General features: G+C 40.3%; 1 protein-coding gene across 7 annotated transcripts in view; it reads right to left on the reverse strand.

Annotated features, from left to right (window-relative positions):
* Window positions 1-2,288: 2,288 nt before the first annotated feature.
* Window positions 2,289-12,645, reverse strand: part of DENND5A (DENN domain containing 5A) — a 64,462-nt gene continuing 54,105 nt past the window's right edge. For all 7 annotated transcript variants that reach the window (XM_032113546.1, XM_032113548.1, XM_032113547.1 and 4 more), the window contains 7 exons: window positions 11,879-12,024; window positions 11,208-11,326; window positions 9,870-10,051; window positions 8,961-9,043; window positions 7,618-7,741; window positions 6,609-6,777; window positions 2,289-6,389 (listed from right to left, as the gene is read on the reverse strand). In XM_032113546.1, coding sequence (XP_031969437.1) covers window positions 6,206-6,389; window positions 6,609-6,777; window positions 7,618-7,741; window positions 8,961-9,043; window positions 9,870-10,051; window positions 11,208-11,326; window positions 11,879-12,024 — 1,007 coding nt within the window. In that variant the 3' untranslated portion in view covers window positions 2,289-6,205. The remainder of the gene's footprint in view (window positions 6,390-6,608; window positions 6,778-7,617; window positions 7,742-8,960; window positions 9,044-9,869; window positions 10,052-11,207; window positions 11,327-11,878; window positions 12,025-12,645) is intronic.

Consider the following 12,645-nt stretch of genomic DNA (forward strand, 5'->3'; position numbering starts at 1 on the left):
AAGTATGAGGAAAGAAAAACAAACATACCAGGGCAGTTGGACAGGAAGACACCCCAAATAGGACTGTTTGGGGATTTTTTCAGCAATTTAAAGTAAAATCAAGTAACAAAGTTTCAGGGAAGAAAATAGCTAGTGAAAAATAGCTACTTCCATAGCGATTTCCCAGTTCCCCTCTGCCCTCCACTTTGGCTATCATTTGCAGTTGCCTCACATTGAGAGACCAAGACTAAGCTGCCACAGAGCAGCTGGATGTAAAATCTGCTTCAGAAATTGTACATCTGATGTCTCAAGTAGAGATGAATACTTTTGTCTGAAAATTTGGGTTAAAAACTGCTTTATGCTTCATAATCCTTGTTAAATTTCATGATTTAATGATGAGCAAACATTATCTGAAGACATCTAGATTGTCATTTCATCTGCACTTTAATGAGAAGTAGAAACTCTGCTGGCCTGAGCAATAGTGCACCATATTGACCCAAAATTTAGCACGAGTGAGCGAGTTATCATGAGCACTTGTGACAGCAGCTGAAAACAACTGGGAGGGCTGGGGCGGGGGGAGATGCCAGAACAGTAAAGGGAAAGGAGCAGGCTGACAAGTGAAGAAATACTTTCAAATATTTAATTGTTCCAAAGTACACACAAAATGCCTCAGAGCTGTAGTTTTGAGCTTTGCTCATCTCCAGATTGCACTGAGTTTTGAGCAATTGTTTCTCTTTGAAGCATGTCACTCAAATTTTTGCACCTCCCATCTTAGTGTCCCAGGGTTTTCCAAGCTACCAAATAGGTTGTTAAATTCTGTGTAAAAAAAACACCTGTTCAGTAATAAGCAGGACCTGCACAGGACTTATCTGAGACAGAGAGGAAATTTGGGGGTTCTCTGGTCACAAGGGGCATAGAAAACCCTCTCATGTAATTTATATGCCTTGTCTTTTTATGCTACTTGTAGAAAAACTTTCCCAAAACAAACATCAGATCCACCAGTGACATTTTAAATGTTTGTAGGATCTGCATCTTAAAACACCACTGTCACTGCAATGAAGAACAGTTCCTGTTTATTGCAGAACTAAATACAGTACGGCCTATTAATACACACACATTTTTGAGTTAATAGGGAAATAAAGGAGACACTTTGTCATGTGAAATAACTCCTAGACATTTGTATTTCTTTGTGAGAACTTCCCAAGTCATTGCTACAATAAATGCTAACATTTCTAGACCTGAGTCTGGACCAGTCAGCAAACAATTCCTGCCTGTGCACCCAGCAGTTGCACAACACACTTTGCCCACCAAGGCCCCTGCTCCTTTTGCTCCTCTTCCTTCGAGGAAACCTGAAAGACCTGAGGCCACCTGTGATGAGGTGAATGTGCTTCCAAAACTTACCTCAGCTCCATCCAGGCCTGCCCCATGTCCATCCCTGTGGTGCCCTCAGAGGAATCAGGAGCAGCAGGTCCATCCAAATCCCAGGGAACAGAGATGGCCTCAGCTCCTGAGACGCAGGTTTGGTGTCTCTCACAGGCTCAGCACACCCCCAGCAGGTACCAAGTCCACGACTGCACCCCCAAACCTGTCCAAGGATGAGGCCAGAGCACCATCTCACCAGAGCATGGCTCAGGCTGAGTTCATCCTCTGCATGTCCCCAGGGAGCCCATGGGGTGACACCCTCAGTTGCTGGCAGTGCAGCACCACCCCCAGCTCAGGAAGATTGATGTGGTTCCCCCAAGAGTGATATTAACACTCGTTATTTTGCTTTGCTTAAAAAAAGGCTCCACCACAGACCAGGTGGTGTGTGAGAAGTGAAGCAACAGAGATACCTCCAAATTAATGATCAAACCCCTTCCCCTCTGTCTTCCCTGGTGGTATAGAACATTCAGTGATGACCTCACACAGTTTGAAACAGAGGGAATGGTAGCACATCTAGGTGTGGGTACTCACAGACACCCTTCCAAGGTCTGCATTAGTCCCTTTGCCTTCCCCTTTGCCCCATTCCCTGACTCCTGAGCAGGCATCTCTTCCACTGGTGGCAGTCTGACTGACAAGGGTGGCTTGGAGGAAGGCGACACTGGAGCTGGGAGGCAGGAGCTCTAGTTGAACAGATCAGACACAAAACTGTACAACAAAGGTCTCCTGAAACGAGCCACTAAAATGTCCCACAGACCTGCAGCCAGGGAAAGAGCAGATGATCAGCCAAATTAGAACAAGCTTCTTGAAAATAGCACATTAATGCTATTTTTTTCATGTTAGAAGACAAATTTTATTGCAATTCAGCAAATGAGCTACACCTGTAAAACTGCTTTGTATATCCAATTCACATTTAATGTCCAATGGATTGAAATGTCACAGGAAAAATAAAAAAAGGAAAACAGTACCTGGTTTTGTCATTATAATGTAAACTTCAACACGGCCCTTAAAAAAAACAAGCCAGTGATTTCCCCATGTAGTAAAATATATAGTTTATAAGGTATTGATGCTTTTTCTTAGTTTAACAGCCAATCTCTAGGTATAAAATAAAGAGCTACAAAGATGTGAAGTACGTGTACAATTTCTTCAAGTATTTTCAAGTATCCTATAGTCTCTTCACTATGGACAAAATTCATTTGACAATATACAGAAAAAGTTAACTCTGAATAGTTTCACTGCAGGAATCTTAACATATTCATGAATTTAAAACACATAAAAAGTATGGATCATCCAGCTAGTAAGTTCCACTTGAACAGTTTGAAAAATACTCTTTGTAATGGAAAAAGTTGTGGAATAGTCTCCAGTTCATGAATATGTTTTCAGCTACAGAACATCAGGTGGTTAAAGTTTATGGCAGGTAAAGGCTTTTTTTTTCTTTCTGTATAAACTTATCATCATAGTATTTTATTACATTTAAACCAAGTCTTTATTAGTTTGCATTTTATTTTTGTATAAAGTATCATTGTATGAACTCTGACAGCATTAACCAAAGAAGCATAAATAATTGATAGATAATAGCCTATTTTTTCCCCTCAAATCAGGTATGAGCCTGTAAACATTTTGGCCAGTTTAGCATTATGTATGTACTGCATGATGAACTGCTTATTTTTTGTCCCTGTATTTCTCTCTCCAGAATGAATGTGTGTTTTTAAAAAGATTATCTTTCCCAATTAACTGTTACCAAAAAATCCCCACCAAACATCAGAACAGCACAGCCACACTAACTGCACCTACCAAACCTGCCCCCTTCTTTTGGAAAAGTAACAGGAAAAAAAAGGTTCAACTGCATTACTCTGAACAAAGGGAGAATGATTTTACAAAGCCCTAAATAAAACAGATACAAAAAGGTGATAAAAAGGTGCTCACTACACCATTTGTTCCTATACAGTTCAGCAGAATGGCATGGCAAGAGCAAATGCTGGATCCGAACCTTATTCTGTGGGACTGATGCTAGGAACAGCCATGAAAGAGGTGGGTGGGTTTGTGGTAAACACAGCAGTGGTGGGGGTTGTGGCTGCTCCTACAGACTGGACTGAGCCAGCCAAATCTCTTCCCAAAAAGCTGGCACAGGCTATATTTAGTATCTCACTCTTCCTTGGCTGCCTATGGATCTAACAAAACCAGCTTTTCTTCTGCTGCATTTCAGAACCTTCTACTGGTCCTTCAGCAGAGCAAATCCCTCCAGACTTGGAAGTCCACAGCAAAAAGTGCTTTGAACCCTAACAGGATTAAGCACAGGCCCCCAGTGAGAGGAGGAGGAAGGTCGATCTCAAACTGGTTTTTCCTGTGAAAACAACCCAGGAGCTGGGAAGATGATCTCTGTGTCTTCCTTTTGCACTGGACAGCCAGCATGCAGTGTGTTCTCACTGATGGACAGCATCATCCTCATGACCCAGCCAAGGAGCCCACCCTTGGCAATCACCAAATCCCAGCCTCTGCCCATGCCAGCCATCATAATGAGGGCAAAACAATCCACACCAAAACAGCCATTAAGCCAGTGGTATCATGTCTCACTAGGTGAACTTGTGTAAGGAAGAAAAAAAAAAAAGATAAAAAAAGAACCTTAATTCAGGGTAATTACCTCATGAAAGATAAAATTAATCCATCCTTAATACTATGAAATATATGGTTTTAATAGAATCAACTCATCTGTTAAGGTCAAAACATAGAACCTTCCTTTCTTACTTAATATTCCCTGTGAAATATACAGGCCAAGTAAAGTAATTTTCAAGATAGCTGAAAAAAACAAAAAAAACCCAAACAAAAAAGCCCCCAAAACAACAACAAAAAAACCAACAAAATTTTTTTTTTTGCTATTATTAATGCATAAACAATTTGGGACAGGTGTAAAAAGACTATCTCAACATATTAAGTTGAATACATGAAATTCTTAGAATGCAGTACAACTCTTTTTTTATTTTTGCCCTTCCGAAGCTGGAAGAAAAATAAAAAACCACCAAGAAAACCAAACCTGCACACAGAGAATACAGGAAATGCTCCTGTAAACTGTGAAGGAATTCACACCCACCCCATGTGAGGAGTGGCTCAGACATTGCCTTCACATCTTCCTAATGCTGCTGTGAAATCAAAGAAGAATCTTGCTCTGATAAGTAGTGACAAAGGAACTTCTCAGTTTAATAATGAAATAAATAGGACAAAAGTAAAAATAGTCAAAAATTTAATACATGTGCTCTACTCATAAATTATGGAAATAAAACTATCACGAGATGTGACTAAGCTGTAGGTAAAGTAAAAGTGCTACAACATCATATGAACCAAAAAACTTGGACTCTGCTTCTCAAAAGAGAGACAATACTGAGATAAGTTTATACAGTGGAGACCTCTTAAATACACAGCCCTGAACTTCTGTACAGTAATTTGTGATGCTGATAAATCAGCCTGTTCTTAAGACACATATTCATTTCAAAGAGATTTTTATCAGAAGATTCAAATGAACAGAGATGCCTTCAGGCATTTGCCAAGTTCCAGATCTCCAATAAATTAAGCTTTCCCACTTACCTAATTTTTTTTTAATATTTGTATTTCATAGTAGAAATGGACTAACCTTTTCTTTGCTAAAACCAAAAGCATCCCAAATGAAGCAGACTGTGACAACAGGATCCAAGACATGTGCATTCAAAAGGAAAAGAAAAAACCTTAATACCACTGTCTTTTCAGAAACATTAAGAAATCCTTATACTTGTTAGTAAGGTATACTGTTATTATTTCAGATGGGGCATAAAGATCTTTATTTAGTCATCTGGCATTTGGGGATCTCGTGTTCCCCTTTATAAGCAGTTAAGAGAATTACCAGCAGCAACCATATACCAAGCTTTAAAAGGCTGGTTTAAGTAGAAACCTTCTTGTGTTATGAACAATTATTCCAGGTTTTTCATTTAAGTGGGCTACACTGTAAATTCTGAATTGCAACATAATATAGCCAGTTGTATCATAGAAGATTTTTTTTTAAAAGACAAACTTACAAAACACAATGATAGGTTAAATAAATAAAAAACATCAGTTAAAAAACAGACTTAATTTCTTCTTCTGTGCAATTACGTACCAATATGAAAAATATTACTTTGATCTCTGGACATTTCACGGTTCAGTCTCCTGGATTTCACTAAAAATAATACTGACAACAAAAATAAAGGAAAAAAATAATTGCTGACAAATCAGTGCTTTGGAGCTATTAAAAAAAAGCACAGATCAGATCTGTAGTTCCCTTGCAGCAGAACATGACCCAACACGTTAAAAATCAAACGTTGGTAATAATGTTAATATATAAAATATTAGTTTAAAAACTATAGAATGACCTTCTCAGCAGAAATGGAGTGTATACACTGGGGTCTATGACATACAGCATATCTGAAGGCAAGTTCACAGAATGCTGAAAGGCTCACTGCACATTTTCTATGGCAAGGAAATACTGCAGCTTTAAAATAAGCTGCACAATACTCATCTCTATCTCTTTCACATGAAAGTGTGTAAAAAGCAAATCAGCAAATAAACTCTAAAATAGATTTATACCAAAATCCTCTTTTTTACATTGAGTTTACAGCTTCTATCCATTTGCCTGTACTATTTCTGGAGTTTCCTTCAAGAAAAGTCAAAGTTGCATTTTTGGGCCATGAACAAGTTCACGATACAATGTACTGGCAAGACAGAACTTTTGCATACTAACGAGATTCACTCCTTGTTGCTTTTTTTGTTTTTGTGAAGACAGTTTTTCCTGTGGGACAGGAGGTCAGATGTCGATTCCTTTGACAAGAGATGCCTCCAGGGTGATGTTGAACTCCTGCAAGGTCTGCAGCACCCGAATCAAAGAATTCACCAGCGTGTGATCCTTAATCAGGGCTATGTCCTCATACATCTGGGCTGTAATGGGGCAGTCTGCAAGCAGGGCGATCCAGTGGTGCAAAAGGTGGTCTCTGACAAGGTGGCAGTTGGCAGTTTGGGAATAAAAATAAAGCCAAGTTAATTTCACCCCTGCACAGACATGATTTTCATTCTTTCGCTTCTAAGCACACCTACTGCGTTCTCTGCTTATCTTTATGAGACAGGGAGTCAGGAGTAACTGACGTGCAGCATCTTTTTCAGTTCATTAAAATACCAATAACAACAACAATAATAAAGAAGTTTCTTTATACCTGGCTCCAAGACACACCAGCATCTGAAACTTGCCGTCCTTCCCAATGTTTCTAGGGGTGCTGTTGATAGCAGTGATAAAGCGACAGAAATTCCTGGCCCTTGTCTGCCAGTTCTCTTCTGGGACCATCTCATTCTGCTCAAGGGTCTCATAGTATGTTTGTGCTTTTTCTTAAAAGAATGGTGGGAGATAATGAAGTTTCATCAGTGCATACAGCATATAGGAGAGAGTTAAAGTTGAAAGGCCTGAAGGATCAAAGCTCATCCATTTATTTCCTGAGTCATTATATTTAGGCACTGGTTTTTTTCTGTTGGATTCAGTTCTGTGTTCCCTCAGTGTAAAACTAGGATTCCACTTCCTTCCCTCTGAACAAAGCTAAAGACATTCACCTATCTACTGAATTTGAGTGCAGTAAAATGATTGTACAAGGGGAGCTCTGATGTTAAAATACCTCCTCAAAACACAGCAACATTATTAAAAATAATTCCCTTTTTAAAGTGTGTTTGTGAACTCAGTTGATTTATTTAGCTTTGTGTAAAGGGATCTAGGCCATTGTGTGAAAAACGCATGCTTATAATCCCTTTATTACAATGTCCAGGACAAACCAACAGCACTAGATCCATCTGTTGTGCTCTGAAAGACAACTCAACCTCTTACAAGCATGACTTATTGCTTTCACTGTGCTCAATTAACACCAAGGTTACCCTGTGTCAATTCACCACCTTATTTATGTACCCCTTCCTCACTAAGAAAATTTGTTTGACACTATTACTGCCAGAAGGACAAAGCCCAGTTCCTGCATTAAGTATGGAGCCAGCTTTGGCAGAAAACAGAGATTCTCTCTCATGACAGTACAAGGAGGTAGGAGCTCTCCTGGAAATTCAGCTGCTGAGATGCCTCCAAGAAGTCTGCTATTCACACCAGCTGAGACACAACAGCAGTGATAAGGAACACAGTTGGATGTATTTCAAAGATACAAACAGGCTCTGGGAGGTCATCCTCCCACTTACCCAAAAAATCCCAAATGAAGACATTCTTGAAGAGTCTGGGTGATTTAAATCCGTGCTGGAACACTTGCTCAAGAGCTGAAACAAGTCCACTTTCTCCACACAGCAGCAGGGTCAGGCTGCCTCTCTGCCAGCACACACAGAAAACACACACACACTCAGCACCTCAGTTTGGGACTCAGGGACACAAGTGTCCCATTAAGTTTTTAAATAAACAGATGCCTAAATCTGCTGTCAAACAGTGACCCCAGACAGGATGGCCCAGTTCTCACAAGTCCTGAGCATTCAAAAATTGACTGACTTCTCTAAGAATAAAGCCAAGGAAAGCATTGCCAGGGCCTCATCATCATCAAATGAAGCCTCAAGCAGTCTGCCAATTAATGAGCAGGTTTTACTTATAATAATGATCACTACAGAAAACGAGAAAAGTCTTTTCCTCTTTTTTTAAGTAACAGAGATCACAGATCCAGTGTAGCAGGTGCCTCTGATTGCTCATCAACAAAAACAACATTTAATGCTCAGTAAAAAACAAAGTCCTTCTTCAGCACTCGATGGTAAATTCTATTTTGCAAAACCAGTCCATGACGACTTGAGATCATTATCAATGTGATCATTAACTAGAATTACACTGTATATTAATCTGTCATGCCATAATGAACTTAGAAGTCAGGTGCTATAGGAATGGGAGGACCTATTTGTAAAAAATTCCTGTTGAGAGCCATCCATACAGAGCCAGCACTGCTCTACACCTCACAAGGGCTGGACTGGGATGATTTGACAGGGGTATGCTACTTAGGTTTGTTTCACAAAAATCACTGCTCTGTCAGCTGATTACATGAGTAATGCAAAAGAGTCTTTAAGAGCACTTCTGCTTCACTTGCTTGGGGGATGCGGGTGTTTTCAGGGTGGTCTTCTTTGTTTCTTTCCTTTTTTTTTAAAGTGGCCCATGGGTTTTCATGTTTTAAGTAGCAAAGATAATGCAAAACAGACATTAAAAAACCTACTTAGAACTCGATGCAGACGTAAAATGTCAGTTAATTCAGAACAAACAAAACAGGAGGCACTGTTCTTGACAGTGTATGGGTAGAATCCTCGGCAGAACTTGACTAATAACACAATTTCCAATACCAGAATGTTAACATTTAATTTAACAGAATGCTCCAGTTAGCAGCAAAAGAGAGGTGTTTGAGGCTGTACTACCTCAGTATCTCATTTTTGGTCCACTAAAGGAGTTTTCAAGCACATGGCTGCTCATTCAGTTTAGTTATTTCTGCTATATATTCTCTCATGTTTACTAATCAGAGTTTTAGGACAGGAGTGCCATTACACAGACAATAACCTCTTACCTCCTTCTCTGGCTTGTGGAAATGCTTGACAATACCATTAACAGCTTCCCCAATAGCTTCTTGTATCTGACCAGTATTTAACTCTGCAAAATACAAAAATATATCCAGTTACAGCTTCAGAAATTGTACCTGTGTGTGAGGGTTATGGCCTAACAAAACACAGGAGAGGAGCATGAACCAGTATAACTCATTCTGTTAGGGAAAGAGTGCTGGGCTGCGGGTAATGGAAACCCAACTCCCACTTTTATGTATTGTTGAAGAGGTAGAAACAGAGATGGTTTGGTTTTAAATTGAAATTAACACTTCAAAACAAGTGTTTCAAAACAGTGGAAAGGATTTTTACATATTATGTGAGTTTTCAGACCAGGACCCAAAGCTAAGGAAATGAGCTGTGCTTTGTTTAGGACTAGCAGATCTGGGCATCCTGGAAACACTTCCTGAGGTTGCTTCACTGCAAACCCAAGCACTGCTGGGAACAAAGTAGCCACCTGATTTGTCAGGAGCAAGACAACCACAGAACCCTGATCTCAATAGAAAAAAAATAGAGAAGGCCATGAATAGAAGCCACTAGCAAGTTTTTTCATCCATGAAGGACAGACAGAGACAAGGCCACAAATTTCTACCTTCCTCCACAGCATTCATTCCACAGGTGAAGGACAAGAATACAAAAAACACCACTAGGGCAGCTAAGCACTGGACAAGGAGTGCAGAGACATCTGCCATCCTTGCAGACTTTCCAAACTTAAACAGACAGTACAGGTTACTTGGGATTGTAATTTGGAAGTTAGCTGGAGTTCAAGCAGGACACTCGGCTGAGTTTCACAGGTCCTCTCCAAACTCCAGGGCTGTTTGCAAGCCCTCAGGTGATGATGCAGAACAGGACAGGACAAGACAACTCCCAGCACTCACTTGGCTTATTGTTTGGTGAGATAGTGACAAATCTCCTGATCATGCTCGGAGACTGCTGCAGGGGCGGGGTTCGGCACTGCCGCTCATCAGCCTCGGTGTGGGAAGTCAGCAACTCTCCCACCAGGATCCTCTCTAAGCTGCCATCATCCATTCCCTTCCCAAGCCACCTTCCGCAGGGAAACCTAAGAACACCAAGGAGATAAATACATGGCTCAACCCAGATTCAATTCCATGCCAAAGACTTTCAACTGCAGTTGCCTAAAGCCCAAATCCTGCTAGCATAGTTATTAGAAAGACTTCGTTCATCCAGCAACAAAGTCTTGGCTTTGGCTTTTGCCAGCACAGGCACCAAAATAAAACAGCTTTTCAGTTCCAAGTTTGTGCTGAGTGCTGCAGTAAATGATCCATCCACAAAGCAGATTTTGCTTGAGTCCCATATGTAGCACGTGATTTGAGGAAAAATGGGTAAAAGGGGAAATCCTACTACGCCCCATAGATGGGTTAAGAAATACAATGAACATGCTACATAGCAGGCCAGCTGCAAAACAACCCCACAACCCAAACACATGCTTAAATGCCAAAACACCAATACTTCTGCTGAATTGGGGTATTAAATCAGACACTAGAAAGCACACATGCTCATTTGCTCATTATCACTTTCTCTGAACCAATGTTGATGTCAGTTTAATCAGCTTAATTGGAAAACTGAACAGCATCCAAAAATAGAATCTTTCCTCTTCATTTAATTACAAATGAACTGGCATGGAGAGCTGACTGGTGACACCAATTTGACATCAACATGAGCCTGACAGTTTCTCTAAACAAAGGACAGAGCATCAAACTATGCTGTACCTAACACAAATAAACCTAATTCTCACTGCAAATTTCATTCCTTTACTTTCCCCATGTAAACACAGGTTTCCAACACTCATAAGCCCTTGTGCTCCAGCTTGTGTCCAAAGGTGACTCTAACACCTAGAGCACCCAGGCCTAATATAAAATACCACCTGTATTTGATAAGCAGCAAGCTCTGACTTGCTCTTTCTTCCTTGGGCTCAAGGCAGATTATTTCTAAGATGCACTACAGTCAACTCATCCTCTCCACCAACAGTCTGATGTGAGACATGAACATCTGCAAACTGCAGCCCTGTTTGAATTTGTAAGAACCACAACTTGTTTAATGCCAGAAGCCAAACGATCTTTCTGTGCCTTCAGGTCAAGGCAACTGCAGACACAGAGTCCCAGGAGATCAGACCTTTCTAATCAAACAAGCCCTACTGTGCCAGCTCCCTGCAGAAATTCTACTTACCCCACATGAAATGTCAGGATGATACTTACTTGTAAGTATGCCCTGTTATTTCATTTCTGACCATAACATATTCCACAAGCCACTTGGCATACAGCCCTGAATTATCATGTCCTATTTGCACTGTGGTCAGTTTTCCCAGGTTCTGGCACTGCAAATTAAACAAAAGTTTGTCAGAGGAAACTGAAACAAAGCAGCATGTTGGGGGAGTACACTATTACAGAACATGCTCAAACAGAAACTCAGAAACGTGGTTCCTGTTTCTGACTGCATGACTGGTTCTGGGCTTTTTAGTGGTAGGCTGCTTTACTTGTTTCTGTTGGTTTGCTTGTTTTGTTAAATACTATTTTGATCAGCATAGAGAACATCAGCTGAACTGGATTTTTCAATTAAATTTTATCCAATGCACACAACACACATGCAAAAATCAGAGCAGAATCACTTCTTTGTTTTCCAACAGAAGAGGGTATGACACCTCCCACAGTTGTAACATAAAGACAGTCTTGTCTATCCCTTGCACTAAGGAATTGTCACTCATTTTGCTCTGCATGTCATTAAATACAGGTTAAATGTGCTACACACAGGCACAAAGTATCTGTGACTAACCACAAAGATATGAAACGTATGGCAAGGTGGTACAGCAGGGGAGAATTTAAAACTTCACAAACAGAACATCCAAATCAGGTTTTATATCAATACAAACCTCAAAAGTCATTTCTAATAGATTCCTGGGAATCTGCAGGACTCCTGTTTCACCCAGTTCTCCCGAAATACAGATCCAAGGATTGGCTGTGAACATTGAGCCACCAAGTTTCTTGCTGGGAACAATCAATATATGGTATGGTATCACTGCAAACACAAAAGAAATAACACTTCAAAAATTAAGAAGGATAATTATGTAACCTCTTTAGTCAAGAGACGGGCAAAAGGTAAGTCATAAAACAGCATTGCAGAACCATGAAATGTTAAAACAACATCAGACATCCTATTTAATCATGCTGACACTTGCACACTAAGCACTGACTGACAATGGGGAAGTATACACATACACAGCAATCACTAAGAAACAGAGCTGACAGCAGAAGTGTCAAATGAAGAAAGAAATTTGGATGGAATAATGCCTTCTTATGGGTATAATCAGCCTTTATTTACCAACCTCAAAACATGGCACAAAGATGGTTACTTATCCTCAGCTTAGTGACAGCAAGTAAAGACATGGTATTCCTGTACTCAGGACACTGCACAGCTCCCCCAGGTCCCACTCAGGTACTAACTGCAGCCTTTCTTTACAGGCCTGGACAGCAGCAGCATTCACTACCATGGCTGAACAAATTCTGATAGAATACAGCATAATCCTGCAAATTTCTCTGTGCCATGTCGCTCTTAGTTATGCTAACTTTAGGACTTACCAATTTTTGAAAGAACAAGCAATTTTTTTCCCTTCTAAATAGCACCACATGTGCTCAAATG

This window comes from Corvus moneduloides, chromosome 6 (genome assembly GCF_009650955.1).
Source record: "Corvus moneduloides isolate bCorMon1 chromosome 6, bCorMon1.pri, whole genome shotgun sequence".
NCBI classification, from domain to species: Eukaryota; Metazoa; Chordata; class Aves; order Passeriformes; family Corvidae; genus Corvus; species Corvus moneduloides.